Source organism: Mesoplodon mirus (assembly GCF_964341445.2).
Source record: "Mesoplodon mirus genome assembly, chromosome: 14".
Classification (NCBI taxonomy): domain Eukaryota; kingdom Metazoa; phylum Chordata; class Mammalia; order Artiodactyla; family Ziphiidae; genus Mesoplodon; species Mesoplodon mirus.
The window spans coordinates 17,528,737-17,555,067 of NC_138990.1; the positions used below are offsets into that span (position 1 = coordinate 17,528,737).

At 42.4% G+C, this 26,331-nt stretch overlaps 1 protein-coding gene across 1 annotated transcript in view; it reads right to left on the minus strand.

Moving 5' to 3' along the window:
• Positions 1–11,922: 11,922 nt before the first annotated feature.
• The window catches only part of AFF3 (ALF transcription elongation factor 3), a 553,308-nt gene continuing 538,899 nt past the window's right edge, over positions 11,923–26,331 (minus strand). The window contains exons 19-24 of the mRNA XM_082641946.1: positions 25,317–25,453; positions 19,801–19,872; positions 17,671–17,764; positions 15,507–15,556; positions 15,146–15,369; positions 11,923–12,186 (exon numbers count right to left, since the gene is read on the minus strand). Coding sequence (XP_082498072.1) covers positions 12,065–12,186; positions 15,146–15,369; positions 15,507–15,556; positions 17,671–17,764; positions 19,801–19,872; positions 25,317–25,453 — 699 coding nt within the window. The 3' untranslated portion in view covers positions 11,923–12,064. The remainder of the gene's footprint in view (positions 12,187–15,145; positions 15,370–15,506; positions 15,557–17,670; positions 17,765–19,800; positions 19,873–25,316; positions 25,454–26,331) is intronic.

Consider the following 26,331-nt stretch of genomic DNA (forward strand, 5'->3'; position numbering starts at 1 on the left):
GATGACATGGATCCATCTGCACAAGAGGTCTGGTCTGGGCTTGTCTGAGAGCCTGACCACAGTCCTGCCCAAGCCCTGTCCTAGAGGGATGCGGAGGCCTCAGCAGGAGAGGCTGGGGGTCTTGCCAGGTGCCCACCCATGAGGAAAGGCCATTTATTAGTCTCCCAGGGTGGCCTTAACAACAAACCACAGTCTGAGTGGCTTGAACAACAGAAATCCATTTTCTCACAGTTCTGGAGGCTGGAAGTCCAAGATCAAGGAGCCGGCAGGGTTGTGGCTGGTGGTCCATCTCCATAATGGGAGTGAGGGATTGCAAAGAACAGAGGGGTTTCCTTCCAAAGACGCCTCAAGGATGCCCAAGACAGAGTCAGCACCAGGCAAGGAAACCAGCATAAGGTACATCCCGGCCAGTGAAAGAAGAGCCTCCCTCCCTCTGCTTCAGGCTGGAGGAGCTGGAATCGCGAAGGACCAACAGGCAAGGACAGTGACTAGGCCAACCATATCCCTTTGCTAACTGCCCACTTTCCACCAGAAGCTGGGGAGGGAAAAGCTTCAGCTTCAGATGGAGTCTGAATAATGCACAGGCCAGGCCCTTTAAGGTCGAAAATGAGATAACTTTTGGATGAGATGACCACAGGACTTTTTCTTATCTGAGGGTGCCTGGCAAAGTTATGGGCTCAACCCTAGATTTCACGCAAGGGTCTCAGAAGAACTGACCCTCTAGAGGGGGCTGGAGCAGGCAATGGTGGGTGGGTGTTGCAGGTAGGAAGTATAAAGTCACTTTCTGAGTGTTCCTTCTGGATTAATTCATTCTGTCTGTTCTATGTTCCCATATACTAGCAATGAAGTAAAATCTATATCCTTGACGATCACAGGAGAATCTGTTCGACTCCAGGAAGATCAGCAAAAGCGGCCAGAAAGACTTGAAACATGGTGAGACGAAAGTCCCAAAGAGGTGCGGGGGCCAAGCCTGCCTGTCAAGCGCTGGGAAATCTGGTGACCTCAGGCAGACTGACGCAGGTGTTGTCTTTTGAGTGGGACCGCATGGCCAAGGTGCCAGGTCCACACTGGGTGCCGGAGCACCTGACCATGGAGCACTGGGGAAGAAAAAGGCTGCTGGACTCTGGAAGCACAGAATATCTGGACCAACTTTATATTTCTATCGTACCCTCAGAAACACATATTACATATATCAAATGCTCCAGCTTGGTGGGGGACACCCAAATACTAGCCCAAGAACCCTGGAATGGGCAGTGTCTCTTGGAGAACAGGGACTGAGAATGTACAGGGACTTGGCTGGTTCACGAACCCATTCTGCATTTTCCATACAGTTCTTTCAGCCATGCTACTAAGGCACACATTACTTGTTTTTAAACTGGGCTAGATGTCACCTGCTTGAAACAAGTTAATTTATAGGAAATTTAATCCATAATTGATGGTTAATTTAAAAACCACTTTTCACCCAAAACAACTTGCAAAAGAAGAACAACGTTGGAGGACTCACACTTTCTCATTTTAAAAATCACTACAAAGTTACAGTAATTAAGACAGTGTGGTATTGCCATAGGGCACAGTCAATTGTTTTTGGACAAGGGTGACAAGACAATTCAATGGGGGGTGAGAATAGTCTTTTTAACGAAGGGTGCTGAGACAACTGTATATCCACATGCAAAAGAATGAAGCTGGACCCCTTTCTCATGCTATACACAAAAATCATCTTAAAGTGGATCCTGCATCTAAATTTTAGAGCTAAAACTTTAAAACTATTTGAGGAAAATATAGGAGGAAATAAATCTTCATGACCTTGGGTTAGGCAAACACTTCTTAGATAAGACATGATGAAGGTGCAAGAGACAAATTTCAAATAGATAAACAGGACCTCATCAAAATTAAAAACTTTTGTACTCAAAAGGACACTATCAAAAAAATGAAAAAATGACCACAGAATGGAAGAAAGTATTTGCAAATCCTATATCTGATAAGGGACTCGTATCCAATACACACACACACAAAAAAACCCCTTACAACTCAACAGGCAAAAGACAAACAACCTTTTAAAAATGGGTAAGTGATTCAACAGACGATTCTCCAAGGAAGATTTTACAATGGCCACTAAGCACCTCAATATCATTAGTCATTACGGGAATGCAAATCAAAACCACAATCTAGTACCACTCACACTCAGTAGAATAGTTATCAATAAAAAAAGACAACAACAAATGTTGATGAGGTTGCGGAGAAATTGGAACTCACATACGTTGCTGGTGGGAACGTATAACAGTGTCGCTCCTGTGGAGAACAGTTTGAAAGTTCCTCAAAAAGTTAAACACAAAAAAGAAAAGGGGAAAAGAAATGCAGGCTTACATCAGTCTTAGCTTAGCATGGACTGTTTTCAGTGTTCGTCGGCCGTTTGTGTTCGAACTATGTCATATAACAGCTTCCATTTATGCACTGCTTTATGATAAACAAAGCTCGGACATGCAAACAAACAAACAACAACAATCAAAAACTCTCTTAGCAAGAGAATTCCAGGTTCTATCGCAGATGGCTTTCTTTCTTTTTCACTCCAAAGTGACACTTCACCTCTCCTGCCAAAAGCATTCTGAGACCGGTGCCCCTTTCCTTCAAATGCTGTCATCCATTCTCCTAGCTCAGAGGGATTCAGACTTTTGTAGAGGAAAAGATAGTTTGTGACTAGTGGATTATATTTAAAACAAAATCGTGTAACCCAAGAGAAAGAACATTTGACTCATAAGAAGTTCTAGGAAGAGACCGTAGGATGTTTTTGAGACAGAGTGATGTTGATTTCAAGGTTTATTAAGACATTAAAAAAGTAATTTCACTGATGCGTTAGCATTTACCTTCAAATATAAAAGTGCTTATTCTTATAAATCCTTAAGGCTCATTCTGTTACAGTACAGTAAGACACTTCCCCAGTCCAGAATTGTGCTGCACGAGGTTCTTGGGACTTACAGACACAGCAAAATCTCCAAACAGTCAAAGAAATGGTCGATGATTGCATCATCCTTGCACATGTCAATTTAAACTCGGACAAAATATAAGATCCCCCTAGACAGATCCCTAATATTAGCTGTACTTCTCCACTCCTTCTTAATATCTTGCCCAAATAATTCACTATTGAATTATTCACAATTTGAACGTGGACTTCTGTTTATTTGCAATATGATAAATACAGCTGTGTGGGAGTAATTTTTTTTTCTTCTTAATACAAGAGGGAGACAGAGAAAGGGGAGTTAACATATGCACTTCCTTAAGCAGATCCGAGCAACCAGCAAAGTAGAGCAACTTTAGGCTCCAGGCAGGCAGACATCGTAGAAGCAGCCTGGGAGTTGAGGCCCCACTTCGGGAAGAAGAGCTCTGGGGTACTTAGTGAGAGTCCACTGGAATTTCCTTGGAAAAAGCGTTCACGAATTTTGAGAAGAAAAGCTGGAGGAAGTGTTCCTTACTAAAGCCACTGTTCTTTATTAATTCCTTGGGTTAAGATTTTTATCACATTCTTAAAGACACAGGTAAGAGCACACGATTTCATCAGGAGTAGGGTTTGTCATGGTGACGCTTAAGAGACCATTACGACTACTTGGATTAAAATAGTGACGATCCACACAGATCCTGGACTTTCTAACCATATCAAATGTTCTCACAAGAAGCCCCAAATGAATATCACATAACAAAAATGAACTTAAACTCTTTTAATAGTGAACAACTAGACAAAAATGGAAATGGTATTGGACCTTAATAAATACAGCACTTTATAATCAATGCTACAATATGTACATTTTTTACAGCATAAATTACTGTACAGAATTGTCTGACTTAAAATCCTCTTCAATTGTTGAAACAATGGTAAGACCAATTCCTGTAAGAGGAGAAGACGAAGGCCCTTTAATTTGGTTCAGGGGCTGCTTCAACCGGATTGCTGGCAACGTCTCGAGGGGGATAAGCAGGATTCTAAGTTGCTGGCAGCTTTCCCAAGACCAAGATGCAGAATTTGAAATGGTGTTTGATGTGACACACTAGGCCATTGATATCAGAATACTGAATTAGAGTTGCCAGCTCCATGAATAAACATCCAAGATGACACAGCAAAAGGAAAATGGTGGAATTAAAATTCTTGCTCCAACTGAGGCAAACTACATGGGAGTGACTTTGAACTTGATTCCACGGAACCTCAGCAGTAAGCAGCTATTGTGCTGTAGTAGGCGTGTCTGTTCCTTAATATCCTGCCTGAGATAAGGTGAAATCTGAGTATCTAGCTGGAGTGTCTCCACCTCCTCATGCTAATACACCTTCTGTTGCCACCTTAGAATTTTTAACCTAAATATCCAGAGTTTACCCCATAAGGTGTTGTGCTCCCCTGGAAAGGGTATTGGTATTGATTCGGGCTTAAATCAGGCTGGATCTTTCAGGACCTTCAGCTGTTGCTCTTTTGTCCTAAAGGAAAAGAGGCCCTTTTGAATGAGTGTTTCTTGATTATTTTGGTTAAGTTCAAAGCACTGATTTAGGGACACAAGGAAGCCCCTGTGTCTAAATAATATAAATATTAAGTAAAAGCTAAAGAACTTCGATACAACATTTAGGTCGTGACCTCAGTGGTGTGAAACATTCAGGTCACTGGTCAGATTTCCAGTCTCTGTCCTGATGCTTGGGGCTAGAAGAGTCACCCTCTAGCTCGGCATCACAAAATCACTCAGTTCTCAGGTTGATTTTCTTTCTCCTGGGACCCTAAGCTTTAGCCTACAATTAAGCAGTCATGTTGAGGCAATTATCTAACCCACTACAGAAAAAAAATCCATCCCTTCCTCAGGAGGGGTTTCCTCTTTCCTGAAGCTCATGACATACACAAGTCCCTTATGACAGATCTCCTTTCTCAGGGACAGACCTCCCAGAGCAGCTGTCCTCTGTCTCCCGGCCCCAAACAAACAAAAAATTACCATCAGAGGCACAGGATTCACATGAAGAGAAGTCAGCTTCCCGGCATTCAAAGGAAATCCAGGAGAGCACAGGTAATGCGACTGTGCTACGGGCATCTGGCTTGACAAGGATGTTTGAAGCCCGGTGTTCTCGAGGCAGGCTATGTTCTCATGGAAGAGGGACCCAATGGAAGCTTGGACCCAATGTTCCCTCTTCCGCCTTCCATCTGGATACCCACTGCTTCCGTAAGACCAGGACGGGACGAAGAAGAGGAGGGTGCGACTGTACCACTGACTGCAGGGTACCTGGCAGCCCTGCTGCTCCTGCCCAGGACAGGACACCCTGCCCCAGCTCCCTCACTGCTGGCAGGATGGACTCGAAGTGGTAACAACGAAGGCTGAGGGGTCCCATGGAGGGGCCTGTGGCGACCCCGTTGTCATCCTCTTGGTCCCCTAGAAACGGGTCAGAGCTGGGACAAAGTGTCATCTCCCCCATCACCCACCTTTGCATCGTGGTGCCTGCAGAGACAGTGGGTTTCCGGTGCCTCTGTTCTGACAGTGATGCTTAACTCCAGCTGTGGGTGACAACTGGGGATCTCAAAATGCTGCCCCAACAGGGTGGTCCTCACACTCTGTCGGGGGGGGTGGGGGGGTGGTCAGTTGATGCTCTGCGTTACATTTCAGATGGACGAAAAGCAAGCGTGGAGAGGGGCTTTATTGAAGAACTGGGGGCAGCAGGCAAAGGAGGAGAGCGTCCAGGCAGCCCGCTTATTTCCCAGACTTCTCGTCCCCAACGTCGGCGAGTTCTAATATTGAATCTTTGTCTCCTGAAAGCCCCCACTGTCTCTAGTAACTGTTCTTTGAAACAGTCAAGATACAGAATCTGACTTACAGAACTTAGAAGGAAAAACCCCAAAGGAACAAAAAAATCAAGCCAGCTCTCAGAGAAGGACATTTTGGGTTGAGTTGGCAGCCCTGGGAACTTCAGGGGATCAATAGTCAGTTTGCAAATTATTCAAAGGAAAAGTGTTAATATTGCCATTTCACCCCACAAGTAGGGCCCAGAGAGAGCTGGTAATGCTAGGAAAGTGTCTGTCACTAAAGATGAGTGTGTTATGTGCTTAGGATTTTTGACACCTCAACTACGTGGCTATATTTCAGGCTTCGTGATCACTCACGCTGTAGATGAAGGTAACAGAGGAGACTCAAAGAATGTTCTTTAAAACAGGGGTCCCCAACCCCCAGGTCACGGACTGGTACCGGTCCTTGGCCTGTTAGGAACCGGGCCGCACAGCAGGAGGTGAGCGGCGGGCGAGCGAGGGAAGCTTCATCTGTGTTTACAGCCGCTCCCCATCGCTTGCGTTACTCCCTGAACCATCTCCCCCCATCCCACCACCATCCGTGGAAACACTGTCTTCCACGAAACCGGTCCCTGGTGCCAAAAAGGTTGGGGACCGCCGCTTTAAAAAGAATACATACGTTTGGCTACTGTGGGTGGATGCTGTACAGTCAAGTAATGCACATTCCTCAGGGGTATTTTCTTTGCTCATTTGGGCATCTAGAAATAATGAGATGATAAATACTGGGGAAAAAATCAGTTCTGTTTTACGAAAAACTGAAAAAGCATTGGAAGACAATACAGAAACTAGAAAATGGTGATTATTTTTATAACCAAAGAGCACTGTTTGAAAATCCTAACATTGGTACTATCTTACATCATAATTGGATATAAATATTTTCTGATGAGCTTTTCCTGTGTTCGAAACGAGTGGAAAAACAAGTCCTTGATTCAGCTTTTCAGGTCTCATCACTACTTCCTGGTGCTTAAAGACAAATGCTGATCCTTGTGTTGACTGGCAATGAGTCATTCATCCCTTAGATCAATGTGTTTAAAATTGGCTATACGGGGCTTCCCTGGTGGCGCAGTGGTTGGGGGTCCGCCTGCCGATGCAGGGGACGCGGGTTCGTGCCCCGGTCTGGGAGGATCCCACGTGCCGCGGAGCGGCTGGGCCCGTGAGCCGTGGCCGCTGGGCCTGCGCGTCCGGAGCCTGTGCTCCGCAACGGGAGAGGCCACAACAGTGAGAGGCCCGCGTACAGCAAAAAAAAAAAAAAAAAAAAAAAATTGGCTATACGAGGTGGATTTTCAAAGTAACACAGAGGGATTTAATCCCTTGATTCCCATGACTTGAGTCAGAGCTGTGAGTCTAAATCCCCTTGTCGCCGACCCCCAATTCACCCCCTGCTGCCTCAGGGTGCCAATAAAATAAAATAAAAACCAAAACCGTGGTCAGATGTAATTCGTTTGAGAACAGAGTTTTATCATTTTCCTCATGCCAAGCAAACAAATGGACCCATCTGATGACATATACAGAAGAATTCGGTTTGGACAAAGAGAACACAAATCTCAAGTCTGAACATTTCTTGTGCTGTCAGGAAGTTGTAATATTGAAAAACTGTGCTCTTCTGGGAATGGGAAGACAAGGAAATAAAACTCTGGCTCCAATTTGTTGGAAATGCAGTTTATGTTGTTGTTGTTTTTTTTTTTTCACTTTCATTAAAAAAAAAAGTCTTTCAAGACTCCACTTGATCCAGGTTTCATCGAAAATGGGTTATTCTTAAAAATAGGATTCTGATGGGAACAGACTTCAGCTGAGTAGTAGGCAAAACTGCATAAGGGAAAGACAGGTCTTGAAAGACTATTGGGCGTTTCATAGCCCAAACCACCTCTGAAAGAGTATTAAGCTCAGTGGTCTCTGGAGCAAGCAAAGCCAAGGACCTCGTCCAGGTCACCTTTGGGATGAGGCAGTCTCCATGGTGACCGGAGCTAGGGCTCTGCTGTCATATTTGAATCTAAGGACATAGGCTGGGTAAAGTGAAGAAACTGTTTTGTTTCTGCTTCTTTGTTTAGTTTAGTTTGGGGAGAAGGGGAATGAAAAAGTAGGGAGAGAAGAGTAAACAAATGAGGTTAACAAAAAACCCTCCCACATCGGGGGGGATACATCATGGAAAGCCACTGGTCTAATACTTCTATCTTCGTTAGTTCAAAATTCTCTCGTTTCACTCAACCAAATATTGCCAGCATTATTCCACCATGTTGGTTAGAGTTGGAAAAACCAGGTAGACACAAGTCAGGTGAGTTAACTTCTGTCATTATGGAATGATGAGTCAAACAGTGTCCCAGGGCTACTGGTTGGACAGGCATCAGTAAAGTCATCAAAATAAACCCCTCAAGCTTCCTATGCAGCGTCTTCTGGGACAGTGGGGGGTGTGTTCTTACACATGCGTGTGCGTTCTCACACATGCATGTGCGTGTGTAAATATGCTGGGAAATGGGAAAGACAAATAGTAAACTACACTTACAATAAAGAAAAACATACTTTTTACCCCCATGAAAAATATCAGACTTATTAATGATAATCAGTGGAAGCTCCATTTAAAAATTTTATGAAACAACAAGGTCCATTCTAAAGAGATTATGAACTGGGGACCAGAATGCTTATTTGAATATATTTTTGATTCTGAAGTTTCCTTGTAAAAATATTCACAGAAATTGGTGGACATTTTTTTTCTTTTTTTACGTACAACTCGATGCCTCTCATTTATAACATAAATCATTTAATGTAACATTTGCAACCTTAGAAAGGCAGACATAGTTAATCCAAGTCAGTTTATAAATTCCAATTTCACATGGATTAAAAACTGCAGATAAATTAAGTCACAATAATATCCTGTACATGCATTAAGGCTGGTGACTGCTAGAGTGTCTTGGGTATCTACAGACAGGAAATCACACACAGATTACTGGGTCTGAAGAATGTCTACATTATTTTAAAAAATCTTGCTTTTTTTTGTTTTTTGTTTTTTTTTTTGGTGATACAGATTTCAACAGTAACTCTGGAAAACTGTGAAAAATGTTATTTAAAAATATATATGTATATACTACTGCACAGTTTCAAAGATGTGGTTCATAAATAAGGTTGGCTGCACTGATTAATTTGATAACAATTACTGCACTTCTGAGGTGATTTGAACACGTAGTGACTTATACTCGATATTAGGCACCAGTCATATCCTTCAGGCGCACTACAGTTTTATGTTAGCTGTATTGTACATATATATTTTTAAACGTATGCATTTATACAAACTGTGTATTATGTATGGGATGTCAGAAATGTACACATCACTGTTATATAATACACACATCATTGTTGCAGATACGAGGGTACGTTTTAGTGCAGAAGGCTCATTGCATTGATTCCATGTGTTCAATCTAGTACACAATTTGTCAACTCTTCAGATTTTTTTTTCCAGTACATTCCTCTTTAGACAGTGGGTCCGAGTTTCCCTTTGTGATTTGAAAGTTTCCAGAAACGTGTTTTAACCGAACCTCTCTTTCCAAGCACAATTCTGCACATTAGTCTGATCTGTGTCGAATGGTAACAAATCCCACATTTTGATCAGGAATATATTTGGGTTCCTCTCTTTTAAAGATAACTCTAACAACTGTGATCCAGGTCCGTTCAGGTCATGGAGGGATAAGGCCAGTTGAACTCGTACTGAACTTCTGATGAAATAATGTCTTCAAATAGAAAAAAATGGTGATAGACATTCTACGTTCAGATGGGAGACTCTCCTATACAGGAAAAGGATGACCAGTGTTGTCTCTGGGGAATGGGACTGAATACTTCCTACTTTATACTTCTCTGTATTGTTCAAATTTCTACCATGAGCATGTATTACTTTCATAACCAGAAAACACAAGAAAGATATTTCTACTTTGAACAAAGCTAACTAAAAGAAACCAGCAACAATCAGAAGATGCTTCCTTATCAAAAGCATCAATGCCAAAGCAAGGAAAACCCACTGCCACCACTGCCCCCAACATGTTCTACCAAGGAAACAAAAGACACTGAGAACGGCGTGCTGTGACGGCCCCCAAATGACCAGTTTCACGTTTTGTTGGAAACGCAGCTCACCGAGCGCTGACGTGGTGCTGTTTGCACAAGTAGCCAGAGGTCACCTGTGTGTTTAAATGGGTGTCACAGGTGAGCACATCACGTGAGCACCACCACGAGGCCTGAGACTGAAAGGTGGGGAAGACCAGAAAAGCACCCCAGGGATGCACCGTGGACCCTGGGGGCCATCCCTTTACGTGAGAGTCTGAACATTTCATCAGAATTCAGCAGGAGTGAGTACCACTAAGCCTCAGTCTTCCAGAAAAAAAAAAAATTCAAAATTTCTTAAGTTAGACTCCAGTGGGATTGGGAACTCTAGCAACAATTAGTGAAAGGAATGTCAGAAGCACCTCAGTTGAATAAATGTAAAAAAGAAGTACTGTTAATATTTCCAGATGCTTGAAGGCCAACGCCAAATGCAAATTGCACAAAGCCTTCACTTGTTCATTTAAATGAATTTCAAATCACCAAAGCTGTTCAATCATTTGTAAGGTTTTAAATCAGCGCTTAGAGCTAGGGAATGACAGCAATCTTATTCCCCACCTACAGATCAGGCTGACAAAGATATTAACATTGCAACCAAACCAATAAGACCATCAGTATCTGTTATAAACGTTTTGTGTTACCATCACCTTGAAAAATGGATTGTTCCACACTTCACATCACCTTTCTCAGGCCGTCTTGGGGCAATTTTGTCAAGTGAGAGGCCTCAAGGTCATTGTTTTTGTTTTTAAAGTATAGGAAGTATATCCTCTTTTCCAGGAGTTTTTCTTTTTTTTTTTTAACCAATATTTTCATATCCAAATATATTTAATAAGAAGACCAAATCTAGGGTATGACGAGAGACAATAAAAGAAATAAATTTCAGACAAAAACTGTAAACAAAGATGTCAAAAAACCTAAAATGTAAACTTAATTAAAAAAAAAAAGAAAAGAAAAGAATCAAGGGCAAGACGGAAACATACCAGACTGGTCGTTGCTACCCCAGACAGAACTGCGACCCTTACAGGAATAACTTATATCTGTAGAGTAAGCAGCTTGCTGATCAAAGCCTGAAACACATCGCCCAGATCAAAATGCATTCAAGGCCTGCAGTGGCACTTTCTCCAAGAGTGAGAGGATTAGATAGAATCACGATAGCAAATAGTTTTTGGCCTGAGAAGCAACAGATACAGATCCGAGTGAACGGACATCCTAGGTAATGTCCTCATCTGGCCAAGAAAACTGGTAAGAAAGCTATCATGGAAAGAAAACACTTGAAAAATATCGGCCGACAGACACCATGTGGCTCCACAGCCCCTGGGTCACAGTGGCAGGAAGAAGAAACACATGTGCCGGGCGGGCTCCTGGCATGTGCAGAAGATTTCAATTACTCACTGAGCCCCCAAAAGCAGTTGTTGCTGCTTTCATGTTGGTGAATTTTCAAAGACACTGAGGTTTTACCAAATCTCAGTGTCACGGTCATACTGTTTTGCGGGGCAGGGCAGGGAAGGCCCGTGGGAGTCAATTCACTTGTTTTCTAACACGTTTAGTTGACAGTAAAGTTGGCTGGAGGGGGCAGGTACTAGACAAAAGGCAGGGTATTTGGTAACATGCAATCTAGTAAACGTCCAGCACAAAAATAACTGACTTATTTTCATTATTCAATTACCCATTAATACACACAATCAAAAAAATAATAATTGGGGGAGAGTATATTAATACTGAAAGTAATCAAAAGTATAAGAACTAAGATCATCTTAGCTGGCAGTCAAGCTTTTGGTGTGCTGTATTGCACCTGGTTCACTAACCCATGAGATTTTCGTTGAATGTTCTAAGAAGTCACGGTTTAGCTTTGAACTAGAAAGTGTGTGTGTGTATGTGCGTGTGTGTGTGTGTGTAAGTGTGTTTTCTCTAATCAGAAACGTCTGATCCCTTTGTCTAGCCTGGGATTATGGAAACTAGACAAAGAAAACGTGTTCTAAAGAGCTGTGTCTCTTACACACTTACACAGGCAGCTTTTCTACACCCACACATACAAACACACATGCCCTGGGAGAAAAGACCATTGTTCGATGCTGAGAAAATATTCACCGCCGTTTGAGAAATGCTGTGGCTGGGAACTTCAGGAGCACAGTGTCCAGAAATGCTGAGCTGTCCGTGAAGACAAGAGTGCCCTCCAGCCCGAAGGCGGGGTCCCTATGTCAGGTGGGTGCTGTTCCGCAGCCAGTGCAGGCCCTGCTGGGAGTACTGGACCAGGTGCTCCATGCTGCTGTGCAGGGTGACTGGCCCCATGAGCAGGTCCAGGTCATTGAAGAATTCTAGGAAAAAGAGAGGGTCGTTAGAGGGACACACACTTGGTCCTCTTTATAAATCAAGCCTTCTCTGTCCCATCACTTGACATGAGCTCAACCTAACAAAATAAAGCCCCCGAGAGCTCACCTATATCCCAATAATCCCTCAGCTGGCGACTTCTAATTCAAACGAGTGACATTTACAATATTGAATTTAATGGATGCTGTGTGTTCTACATGTCATTTTTTCACTGTTCTGTAAGTACACTGATTTTAATAGATTTAACTCTTCATGTTTAAAATATATACATGTAGACAGACAGAGAGGAAAAATATGTATGTATTTTACTGAAATAATTCTGAATAAACAAAGGAAACATGGCATGGCAAAACCAAACCAAACCAAACCCAAACGAATGGCATTTATTTAGCCAAAGAGCAAAGAAAATGTACTTCCTCAGGCTGCATTCTCCTTGTGCAGTAATGCGTCCCACCCTGAACCTGGCCTGCAGCTCTGTTATCCCTTACACTGTCCTCAGATGTGCTACGTGCTGAGCCCCTGTCGGGGGAGGGTGGGAGTCCGATGGAGTGGGCTCCAGGCTCCTGGAGACAAATCAGAGACAGGTTTTTCTTTCTTTTTTTTTTTTTAATTTTATATTTATTTATTTGGCTGCACCGTGCGGCATGTGGGATCTTAGTTCCCTGACCAGGGATTAAACCCATGCCCCCTACAGTGGAAGCACGGAGTCTTAACCGCTGGACCGCCAGGGAAGTCCCTCTCTTTTTTTTTTTTTTTTTTTTTGGAGCATCCAGCTTGTTTAAATTGTCTTTTATTTTTATTTTACTGAAGGATAGTTGATTTACACTGTTGTGTTAGTTTCAGGATTCAGTTATATATATTCAGTTATATATCTATTCTTTTTCAGATTCTTTCCCCTTGTAGGTTATTACAAAATATTGAGTACAGTTAGTTCCCTGTGCTATACTGTAGGTCCTTGTTCACAGATGGGTTCTGAAACACCTCTACTGAGGTCACCTTCTGGTCCTTGGACATTCTCTGGGTTTGTCCTTTCCTTAAACATGTATTACTGCCAAGGCACCACGCTAGGTGCAGGAGGGCAGGGGCAGGGAGTACACCGAGATGAAGCATGTGTAGGCTCTGCCATCGCAGAGATCACGGTTTGGTGGCTCATAGAGACGAATCAATTCATGTGGCTGCCAGGCTGCCCTAACTGGACCACTGAATGGCACTCCTTGAAAGTAAGGAGCTGGGAGTATTCTTTCAAAGGCGCTCTTGTATGTGCTGAAAGAGGTCCTGCTGGGGAGGCTCCGAGAAGAGCCACGGTCCAGGTGGCCAGGGGGACGGTGTGGCAGGAGGTCAGGAGAAGAACAGGGGAGGAGGGGCAGGTCTGGGGAAGCCATGCGGACTTTGCACCGGATGTGCAGCTCTGCTGAGGGACGTCTGGCAGCAGCTGGCAGTGCCATCTGGAGCCTGGCCTGCTCAGGCTCTCCCAAACTGGCTGCGGACATTTGTATATTTGTCCCTTCTGTTTCACCCACTTGTGACATGCACCCCACTCCATCTCAGCCACTCAACTACTGTTTGCTTTTCAAAACCCTGTTCCGTGCCAGCTCCTTTGGCGAGCCTGCTGGCCTCAGCCCCGGGCACTGACCTCCTTGGCACCCCACTGGAGTTTCAGGGTGCATCACTGCCACACTACTGTCATATCTTGTCTGGTTTCATTATCAATTTCACGTACTCAGGCCTATCTGTGCCTTTGGTTCCTCATCTCATCATGGACATCCCGATCTTAGCCTCAGAGGCACATGTTACCATGGGGACAAAATTTGCCTTTAATGGCTTGATGGTGAGCTCAGATTTACACTCTCACCCAGCACTGGAGAAAGAGTAGTAAATTGGTATAATCTTATGGGAGAAAGTTAATAATATACCAATAGATATCTTAAAAGACTCTATACCTGTTGACCTCCACATTCTACTTCTACAACTCCCTCCTCTGACAGTAATCAGAAATATGAACAACGACTGACATGAGGATATTTATCGTAACGTTATTTGTAACGGTGGGAAAAAATTGGAAGTAACACAAATGTCCAACAACAGGGGAATGGTTTGAAAAATCATGATACTTGTGATTGCATACCTCTATTTTGAAAGTATTAGAGAATCATCATAAAAGGTGTTTCTGAATGAGTTAGTGACATGAGAAAATGCCTGATATAATGTAAAATGAAGAAAAGACAGGAGGTAAAACTGTATATATACTATGATCTTATTTTGGCAACAATCATGCATATTTGGAGAAAATGAGAAGGAATTTCAAAAGGTTTTTTTTTCAATAGAATGTTAATAGTAGTTATTTCTTAGTGACAAGATTACAGATGATCAAAAAAATTTTTTTCTCTATAGTTTTTCTGTACTTTACAAATTTAGCCACAGTAAACATGCATTCCTTTTGTAATCAGTAAAAACAAATATTTAAAAAGAAATACAGCTTACCCATCAAACACGTTTTTTTTCAGTTGTAAGCAGCTATCACTTCAATAGCTAGCAACGTTCATACTCATCAGTTAATTAATTCATCCAGTACTTCAGATCCCCAACTGTGTTCTAGGCACTAGGCAGGTCTTAGGAATACAGAGTTGAATAAAATGTAATCCCTGCCTTGAAGGAGCTCATTGTCCGAAGGAAAAAAACGTGTGTGTGTTTATCTATATAATTTGTATCTGTAACATTGGTACCTATATCATCTCTATCTCCATCACTATCTCTGATCTTTCCCACAGTAAAGATAAAGGTAGGTAAAGGCACAGAAGGCCCTGAGTGAGGGGGAGAAGTCCGGCAAAGTTCACACAGTAGGTGACAGCTTCTACTATTTCTTCTTCACCCACTGATGCCCAAGGATCAGGGTGTCCCCCTGAGCTGTGGCTGAACCACGCACACGCTCCCCAGAGGCACACACACCTCTGTTCTCCTTGGCCAGGTTGTCCGCCATCTCCCAGTAGTCATAGCTGTGGAGAATGCTGTTGGTGATGCTGACGTGGTTGGCTGCCATCTGGTGGATGCGCTGTGGGATGCTGACGATGGTTGATGGGGACAGGGCGTTCCCATTGGAGAGGCTCCCCTGAGATCCCACGGAGCTGGTGGGGGAGGGGTTGGGAGACATGGGGGATGGGGTGCCAGTGCTCCTGGAAGGGGAGAGCATAGGAAAACAAGTGGAGAGGTTGGTAGGGCAGCCCCTCAGGGCACTGTAAGCAGAGGAGCACCTTACCCAGCGTCATGCAACATCTCATGTATCACCTTCCCTTTGGAGAAATGAACTTACTTTCCACTGGCCCCCCATGGAGATGGGGCTTGGGCGGCTTTAGATGAATTCTGCAGGAAAATAAAAACATTGACAGTGAGTACCATCTGCTTGAGTTTAAACAGCCCACAATAACATGTTCTCAGGTGACCATGGAGAGAAGTAATGGCTGACATTGTAGCTAAAATGCAGATTCACAGAAATTGGATCTGGGGAGTTTTTAATTACTAGGCTATTGGCTTCCTCTCTGGAAGATAGTGGGAGGCAGCTGCCCCCTCCCACTGACACAATGAGAATGTCTTATTTTTAAACGTAGGGCATATTTGCAGAAACTGTTGACATATATTTAATGCCTGAAAATACATGAGACATCAACTGTTACCATTTTAACTTATGAAGCTTAAAAGTATTTCTCTTAAAGGAAGTTGCTCTTAATTGTTTCTAAAAGAACAGATTAAAATGTATTTCCTGAACAATAGTGAATTCAAAAATTCTGATTTATTTAAAATTCTGATATAGGATATGTTGCATGAGCCAGTTGCTTGCATCAGGCATTTAAAAGACATTTTTGCCTTTGGCAAGGAAAGCTTCTAAATGTACAGATGATTTCCTCCCTGAGAGCCCAATAATGCTTTCTGGGACATAAGTCTATGAGACTGTTAAGGAGAAAATGGACTTTATAATATTGAATTTTCCCTTCCAGAGACAAGAAAATAGCCTCAGCCTGGTTCCCCAGAGACAAAGTGTTTCTTTTGGTTAAAGAGAACTTTATGAAGTGGTGACTGATTTTTAGTTTTTAGTGGAGGTGTTATCAAAACGGTAAGAAATGGCCTTACATGTGGGAATTTGGCAAAACAGCCTTCAGGCCTCTTCCCCTACCACTAAAGTCCTGTGACTATAAGAAAAACACAGGTGGGGACAAAGGCCTTTTATTCAGAGCCAGCTGTACTGATAAAACTCATTTTTTATGGACCAATTATCATTGTTTCCTAAAGGTTTCATAATCTCTGAATTTTAAGTAGTATTTAAATAGCCTTTGATTTAGGGTATCTACCAATACCTTCTGGGGGGGAAGCTCTGATATTTAAGTTGTATTCTCTATTCATTCTGTACAGTTTCATGGACTGCCTACAGACATTAAGAACATCTTGGATCCCTTAAAAGTTCTGCTGTAACCTCTGTGGCTTACAGAGTTCAGATTCCTTCTTTATTCAAGCGTTTTGCTTGACTGTAATAACTCTCTTTAGTATTCGCTCTTAGATTCTAAATTTTTGAAAACTACTTATCTTGACCTTAGGCGCCCAACGTAAAGGGAAAGGCTTAGTGTCAGTACTTGTCACTTTGACTGACGACCGTCAATGGACCAAGACAATGGCTTAGCTCCTGGTCACTGCATGCATGACTAGAAGGAGACAGTATGCTGGGTGGACATCGCCCATGGAATGCCCAACACAGCCGGCTCATCAGAGATCATCTCCAAGAAGTGGAGGTTGGGGATTAAAGATCGAAAATGATGGTTGTATATCTGACAAACAGCCGGTGGAGGTAGAAATGGCGTAATTTCTTCTTTCTACAGTCAAATGGGCAGTGAAGAGGCCCAGAAATCTCAGATGAATTATTCACAACAGTACATCAGAGGTTTTCTGGTCTTTTCCCCCCCCTTTTTTCATTCTCCCCATGAAAATGACTTCATCCCCTGAGATAGGTAAAAGTTAGCACGGTTTGCAATTCTATCCTTATACGTGCACATTGCTACTGTTCTAGTGCCTCTGGGTTCTAACAAGCCATTTCTTACCATTTAAAATAACACCTTTATGAAAAATTAAATTAGCTACTGGAGATAGCTAAGAGGAAGTTCTAAGGAATTACTTCTCAGAGGAAGAAGCTCTAAGTGAACATGAACAATTTATGTTAGCTATAAAGATGGATTTGCTAGGACACTGGGATAGGTAACGGGATCTTCGTTCTCTAGAGGCTATAACAATACTTGGACACAGGCTGAGAGATAAATTAGATGGGCTCTCAAGGCCATCCTCTGAGCCGTGAACTCCACGAGTATGTCGTAAATGGGGTTCGTATGGGTATCAGCTCCTGTATTACCCCCAAAGCAATGGATTCTACCTTGAAAATGTCTTTGACAGGGAGACAACTGGGTACAACATGTCGCCTGTTAGCCAGACAGTACCTTGAAATAGTCGATAAGTGCTTTTGAATACTTTACAGCGTGATCCCTTTTGAGTCGAAACATCCGCCAGTACAGGAGAGCCAGGCATCGGTAACTGCAGCAGAAAAAGAGAAATAGGCCCCGAAAGTATGAGTGGGCCCTGTGCTAACAAGACTTAAAAACAATCTTGCTGTTCCAGGTGCACTCCAGGTCTATAGCATGGTGGGCATCTGACCTTCCTATTTGTTCAATGTAACTCAAAATTTCAAGGAGTTACTCCACAAGTATATCACTTCATATAAAGAAATATGAATAAATGAAGAATAGATATAACTAAAGAATATAAATATGAAGACAGAAAGCAGCTCTACCGCTTCTTTGTTGGGACTGAGGGGCTTGTCATTTCTTCTTCCACCACTAGGAGACAGTCTCTCTACATGAGAGGAGGGAGGAAGCTCTAGCACATAGCTCTCACTGCTTACCGGGTGAATTTCAGGGCACAACTACCTTATTCTGATTTGCCTTGACACCCTGGACTTCCGGCAGCGGCTTTGCTAAAAGAATAGCCAGCCTTTTCACCTGTTTTTATTCCCTTCCCTACCACTGTACTGGACTATAATTAGTTCACATAAGGTAACGGATATGAATGTACTTTATAAAAACCATACTGGGAGTAGTCACTATTTTATGTTACAGTTTATATATTTGTTATTTACATACTAGCATTCTACTTTATACAATATTAACTAACCATTGTTAATTTATTAATCCTAATAAGGCACTTAAAGTTTGAAAAGAGCACAGAAAGCATTTCCTGAGCCATACCCACTTTTTTTTTTTAACATCTTTATTGGAGTATAATTGCTTTACAATATTGTGTTAGTTTCTGCTTTATAACAAAGTGAATCAGCTATACATATACATATATCCCCATATCCCCTCCCTCTTGCGTCTCCCTCCCACCCTCCCTATCCCACCCCTCTAGGTGGTTACAAAGCACCGAGCTGATCTCCCTGTGCTATGCGGCTGCTTCCCACTAGCTATCTATTTTGCATCTGGTAGTGTATATATGTCAGTGTTACTCTCTCACTTCGTCCCAGCTCACCCTTCTCCCTCCCCCTGTTCTCCAGATCCACTTTTCCTTGGTTCTTTCCACTCCTAATTATTTGCTAACTCAGATCTGGTGTTGACATACTAGAATACCAACATACCAAATACGACTTAATAGTCTCTTAAAAATGTTTTTTCAATTAAAATTTTTCAATTTATTTTTTATTTTAATACAAGTTTTAAAGGTTACTTTCCATTTACAGCTATTACAAAATATTGGCTGTATTCCCTGTGTTGTACAATACACCCTTGACCAAGAGTCTCTTCTTAGCACACCAAACTCCAGAGGACGTGATGATGCAAAACTAATGTTTTCTCTTTTGTGTATGTTGCTGTTATATTATTTTGAGATTCGGTTCTCCAACTTGCAGACCAGGTTCTAAAGTGGAGTATGAACCATCAGAGAGAAAGACATTTTGGCTCCCCATCACAGGAGGAACCAACAGAGAGGTGTGTCCTGTGATTTGAGGGAGTACTAAGGAGATGTCATGGGGAAAATTATTATTATAATCATTATCATTGTCACCATTATAGAGAAAAAACTTATTATGTGTTGATTAACATTTAAGTATTGCTTTTATTATCAAAGTGGAATGAACTGCTCCTCAGTTTAATGGGTTGAGAACTTGAATCCATCATCTTGATTCAGTTCTACTAATCCCACATGTAAAGAGACAGATGAATTATTTTGATTGCCTCTAAAATGTTAAACACAAGAAATTACATTTGGCACAATTCACATTCAAATGATTGAAAACACAGACTTACCTGATTTTAAGACACACACACATACACACACACACACACACACACACACAGAAAAATGGGTCCTTGGGTCATGGACCTGTTGGTTTTCAATCACTGTGAATTCACCTCATGCACAGGACAGCAGGGCGCAGGCTCTCCCTGGCCACCATGAGAACTGCCTTTGGTATGGTGTGTCAGAAGCGCTAGAAAACCATCATGCATTTCAGCACCTGGTTTGCTAGTGAAGATGTACGAGGCTGGGGAGGCTATTTTAATCTGATGTGATGCACTTACCATAATGCAGCCAGCTGTTTATCCTCTGGTGTGGCATTGGGGCCTGAGTGGGTTTTTAGTCTCATAGCATATCTTTAAAAAAAAGGAAAGAAAAACAAAAAATTAAAGCTTTCTTATTAACAACAGAACATCTTCTAGGATGGAAGTTCTCTCTGCCCAATACTTAGTTTTTCATAGTGCTTGCTGACAGTTCTTTCTTAGAAGCCAGCTGAGGCTGCCTAATTTTCTCTAAGCATGACATGACTGTGATGACTAGAACAAAATGGCTTTTAGGAACATCTAGCAGCTTTCTGCTCTTTAAACAGTACAAGTCCAAACGCTACAGATGGTCAAGAGTGGTATCAGTTCAAGCGTTATCCACGTATATGGTGACACATCCATTTTTACAAATTCTGATTTATGGCTGAGTGGCTGACAAGATGGAAGCAAAGGTCAATCCTTCCAGGCCAATCTCCAGAAAAATTTTTATTCCTTGTACTCAGATGAATGCTTGGATTTATTCCTTTTTTATTGTTATGGAACTCTTACTTTGACAGTAGTATAACTGTCCTGGATGCATAACTAGTAGATTTTATGAACTTTATTCAATCTCACTTATTTCTCTGAACCAGAGGTCTATGGCCGTTCCTTTCTCCAATAATATACCAAGCTACTTGCAGACACTTGGAGAGAGCTGAGGCAGTATATGGAATGGTCAGGGAGTCCTGGGTTCAAGTCCTTATAGTTGTGAGAACTTAGACAAATGAACAGCTTTAAGCCTCCATTTCCTTATTTATTATAAAGTAAGATGAGTACTTTGCATCCCATATCATTGCTGTAAGGATTAAGTGAGAGAGTGCTTGTAAAGTTCTTGGCATAGTAGGCTGGCTTATTGCAAATTGCTCAAGAAATGATACTGTTATTACACTATCTCCATAGCATGCAGACTTGTAGTGTTTTTTTTTTTTTTTAATTTATTTATTTTTGGCTGTGTTGGGTCTTTGTTGCAGTGTGTGGGCTTCTCATCGCGGTGGCTTCTCTTGTTGCGGAGCACGGGCTCTAGGCATGCGGGCTTTAGTAGTTGTGGCTCGCAGGCTCTAGAGTGCAGGCTCAGTAGTTGTGGTGCATGGGCTTAGTTGCTCTGCTGCATGTGGGATCTTCCCAGACCAGGGCTTGAAGCTGTGTCCCCTGCATTGGCAGGTGGATTCTTAATTACCATGCCACCAGGGAAGTCCACTGTAGTGTTTTTGAGTGTATCTCTTTGCTTAGTTTTCATAGTGGTTTCTCCGGGTATTACGAGATACATATGTGACTCATCACAATTTATTGGTATCAATATTTTCTACTTTGCTTGAAGAGTTGAAACCTTACTTCCATGTCACTGCTTTTTTTTTTTTTGCGGTACACGGGCCTCTCACCACTGTGGCCCCTCCTGCTGTGGAGCACAGGCTCCGGACGCGCAGGCCCAGTGACCACGGCTCACAGGCCCAGCTGCTCCACGGCACGCGGGATCCTCCTGGACTGGGGCACGAACCCGTGTCCCCTGCATCGGCAGGCAGACTCCCAAACACTGAGCCACCAGGGAAGCCCCCATGTCACTGCTTTTATTTTATTTTATTTTTATTTTTTTTGTTTTGTTTTGTGGTACGTGGGCCTCTCACTGCTGTGGCCTCTCCCATTGCGGAGCACAGGCTCTGAACGCGCAGGCTCAGCGGCCATGGCTCACGGGCCCAGCCGCTCAGCGGCATGTGGGATCTTCCCGGACCGGGGCACGAACCCGCGTCCCCTGCATCGGCAGGCGGACTCTCAACCACTGCGCCACCTGGGAAGCCCTCACTGCTTTTAAATAACATTGTCTTGAGCATCACATGGTGGTATAATTTTTGTTTCAATCATCAACTGATTTATAAAACTCATGAAGAGGATAGTTTATTGCATGTACCCATAGTTCTGCTCTTACGTTGTTTTTCCTTCCCTCCTGTTGGTCCAAGATTCCTTCTTTTGTCACTTCCTTTCCATTTGAGAAACTTCCTTTAGCCAACCTTTAAAGATAGGTCTGTTAGAAACAAAGTCTTTTCGTTTTCCTTAGTCTGAGAATGTTTTTATTTCCTCTTTATTCCTGAAGAATGAAGTCTCGCTGAATCTAGAGTTCACAGTTTGACAGTTTTTTTCTTTCAGCATTTAAAAAATGTTGTGCCACTCCCTTCCGGCTTCCATGGTTTCAGATAAGAAGTCAGCTGTTATTTGAATTGGTGTCCCCCTATGGGTAATGTGTCATTCCTCTCTCGTTGCTTTCAGGATTTTTTTTTCCTTTGTTTTTAGTTTTCAGAAATGTCGTTTTGATGTGTCTTGGCATGCATTGCTTTGGCTGTTTATGCTGTTTGGGTTTTTCTCCACTTCTTGAATCTGTAGGTTTATGTCTTTTGCCAAATTTGGCAAGTTTCAGCCATTACTTCTTCAAAATATCTTTCAGTTCCACTCTCTCCCTCTCCTTCTGGAACTCCAATAATGACATGGAGGTTCTACTGTTATTGTGCTTGAAGCTCTATCCACTTTTTTTTTTTTTTAGTCTGTTTTCTCTCTGTTGCTCCGATTGGGGGGTAAATTCTATTTTCTGTTATCGGGTTCATTGATTCTATCCTCTGTCATCTCTACTCTACTACTGAGCCCCTCCAGTGAGATTTTTATTTGTTATATTTCTCAGTTCTTTAATTTCCATTTGGTTCTTTTTCAAAACAACTTCTATTTCTTTGCTGAGACTTTCATTTTTTGTTTGTTTCAAGAGAATTTGTAATTCTTTGTTGAAGCATTTTTATGATGGCTGCTTTAAAATCCTTGTCAGATAATTCCAACATCTGATTCATCCTGGTTATTGGTGTCAACTGATTGTCTTTTCTCATCTCAGTTGTGGTTTTCTTGTTTCTTGGTATGATGAGTGAGTTTCTATTGTATCTTGGACATCTTGGCTATTATGTTAGGAGACACCTGGGTCCTATTTAAATCTTTTCTTGTAAAAGGAAGTCACCTTGTTTAGGTTTAGCAGGCAAGTCATAACCTACTTCTGTGGGCTATGGTTCCATTTATAATTTAATTTTCAGAGGCTTTGTGGTGCAATTTTGATCTGTGGTGGCAGGGTTCCACTGGCCAGTGTCCCCCAGTCACTTGGTGTCCTTTGGTGGAGAAAGGAATTCTCTTGCCTACTGGGACAAAGAGCACATCCTAAGCTGGGTACCTGTGGCATGATCCTCCTTGGGAGTGCTCCCAGCTCCCGAGTGTCTCTCAGTGGGGGAGGGGAGTCTCAAACCTGGTGGGCAACACGCAGATTCAAGTGGTATATTAATGCTGTTTTCTAACTCAGATAAGAAAAACTCTTTTTTTTTTGAATATAGTATTTCCATTTATTTAGCATTTATCAGTTTATCTTTTTTTTTATAAATTTATTTATTTATGGCTGCGTTGGGTCTTCGTTGCTGTGCACAGGCTTCTCATTGCAGTGGCTCCTGTTGTTGCAGAGCACGGGCTCTAGGTGCGCGGGCTTCAGTAGAAAAACTCTTTTTAATCTTAGTTTTTGGAGTAGCTTAAGGGATTCTATTCAGTCATCTAGAAAATGGATTGTGTTTTCCACCCACGCAAGGTCCCATCTCTGGTGGAGAGCGGGTGTGCACATCAGCACCTCCAGTTTATTTGACATCAGGCTTTTATGATTGTTTGGATTTATTTGTTTGTTTTTTAAAGTTTGAATGTCTTTAGGCAGGCTATGCAGTTCACCAGAGGCCCTGTGACTTGCTTATTTGTTCATTCCTCAAATATTCATGAGTACATACTATGTTCTAAGATCTTTTCCAGGGGTTATGACCACATAAACGAACAGATCAAACAAAAACCAAAAACATCCCTCTGTTTGAGGCACTCACATTCTAGAACACATTATGGCTTTGTGCCTGTCCACTTCCACCCATATTCTTCCATGCCTGCCTGTGGGCATCTGAGTCTGTGCCTTATTCTGAGGAAGAAATGTGAGAATCTAGGATCTCTTAAAGTAATTTTAAGTTTTTTTTTTTTACTATGGCAATTTCTTTTCTTCACTGCCCAAAATGCTGTACCATGTAAGAAAACAATATGAAGGAATCACCAGTACATTGGTGTAATAGAAATATTTTAATAAGAAAAATGGTTGGACAGTGTTAACTTTCAAAACATTCTTGAGAAGTACTTTTTGAAGATGATGTGTTCTTGATCCTGGGATGACAAAGTCAAAGGCTGTCATCCTGTCCTATTTCCTGAAGGAGAACAGTGTAAAATACCAAGGAGCAAACCTGGGCCAACACATACCAAGAAGGATGATTAGAAATCTTCCCTCTGGAATGGTGAGACATGGTAAACCACATTTACTCTTAGGTTGCCTAGAATTCCAGAATTAGAAAAGTCTCTTAAAGTTAGTTTTGGGAAGGATTATTTCACATAATGGGTATTAGACATTATCCCAAGCAGTTGAACCAGCTAAAGACATAAAACATATGACGAAGGTTCCCGGTAGTGTTAATGGATGAAATTCCCTTAATGGTTCATTAAAGAGACATTAAGGATGTGCCTTTCCATGTTGCCATCATGGAAGACAAAGAGTCTCCCACCCAAGTCCTTGCTGTGCCCCGTCAGAAACCCTGCTTCTGCTTATACTACAGGTCTTAACCCAGGCCGGGGGATGGCGCTCATGTCCAAGTCTTAGACCAGAACAACGCCAGCACCTCTTCCGATAGTGCGTGTAGGATGGATTTCCTTTCCTAAAATCCCCTTGAATCTTCTTTCCTTTCATTAAATACTCCTGAATCATTTACTGATGAAGTTAGGATTTAGATTATATGAATCTGGATCAGATTTTTTTTAAAAAGCAGCATGGAGATGTAGTGAATTCAAATTCTGCCACTTCCCAGCTGGGTGAAGTAGACATCTCACAACTCCCTCAGATTCAGCTTCCTTTCTGCAGCCAGTGGGGTTAGAGGCACTGCTGGCCTGGCACTCACACAGAGAGTGAAGGAGGCAGGCTCTGCAAAAACGTCTTGCAAGATTGTCCACTCTTTTTTTTTTTTTTTAAATCATTATTTATTTATTTATTTTTATTTATTTATGGCTGTGTTGGGTCTTCGTTTCTGTGCGAGGGCTTTCTCTAGATGTGGCAAGTGGGGGCCACTCCTCATCGCGGTGCGCGGGCCTCTCACTATCGCGGCCTCTCTTGTTGCGGAGCACAGGCTCCAGACGCGCAGGCTCAGTAATTGTGGCTCACGGGGCCAGCTGCTCCGTGGCATGTGGGATCTTCCCAGACCAGGACTCGAACCCGTGTGCCCTGCATTGGCAGGCGGACTCTCAACCACTGCGCCACCAGGGAAGCCCCAGATTGTCCACTCTTATTTGGGGGATGAACATTGGTTCTTGGTAGCTGACAGTGCAGGTTGACATTCTTTTCTGTGTTCACAGCACTTATATACATTCTTCCCTGCACCCCCAACCCCTGCCCCCAAGCAAGAAAACACAGCGCTTACCTGATGAGCTCAACTGTTTCTGAATACATTGTATAAGGAGATTTGGATTCCATTGGGCCCTGCTCCATTGCATTTCCACACTCAATGAATGACAAGGCTGCTTCAGCATAGTTCAGAGCCTTTCCAAACTTTTCCACCTGATCAAGAGAGTTAATATAGTGTCTTCCTTAGGAATAGTTTTTCAAACATCATTGTCACATAATTTATACACTTTGAGAAACCCGACTTTGAAGTTCCAAACTCCTGTGAATGGAGCTGAGAGAAGAGAGAAATAGGGTAATACCTTCTCTAGGTATTTTCGCAAATTGCTACTGGTTTAGGGTAAGTGAGTAAATGGTTATACAGAATTATACCACATCCACATCACAACTGTCAATCAGAATTGTGCAGAACTTCACGGTTGCTTTAATTTCTGTTGCCCTCTTTCCAGCTCCTAATGGTCTGTCAACTTCGCTCCTTGGTCCTCACCGCTGTGCTAAATACATATCTACGTTCCTAGGCCTGACTCCATGTAATAGTTCTCACACTTTTGGGGTATACGCTCACTTTGATGGTTTAAGGCCTTCCTTATTATCTTTTACACTATTTCTGACATTTATATCTCCACGTCTTCCTTTAAGTATGTATTTTTTAGTTGTTTCGTTAGCAGTTAGAACGTCACCCTAAGCGTGAGGGTGAGGAGAGAAAGGGAGAGGAGGTAAAGCCCAAGGCGTGATTTCAGCTTGAAGGACACAACGTTGAAAATGAATAAAATGAAAAAAGGACCTTTTGGGATTATAGGAGGTACCTAACTTTATGTTAATCTTTACCCATATCAGTGAGGATAACCAAGAATCAGCTTTACGTTCTCAGGTTCTCATAAGTCTAAATGTACACATCAGGTTCGTGCATGGTTCCATGCATTCTTCCTCTAGGTGGATAATGACACATTCTAAATTTGAATTGCATCATCTCCGCAGTTTTCAAACACTCCTTCATCAATCAAAACAGAATTACACAGATACTCTTAACTACT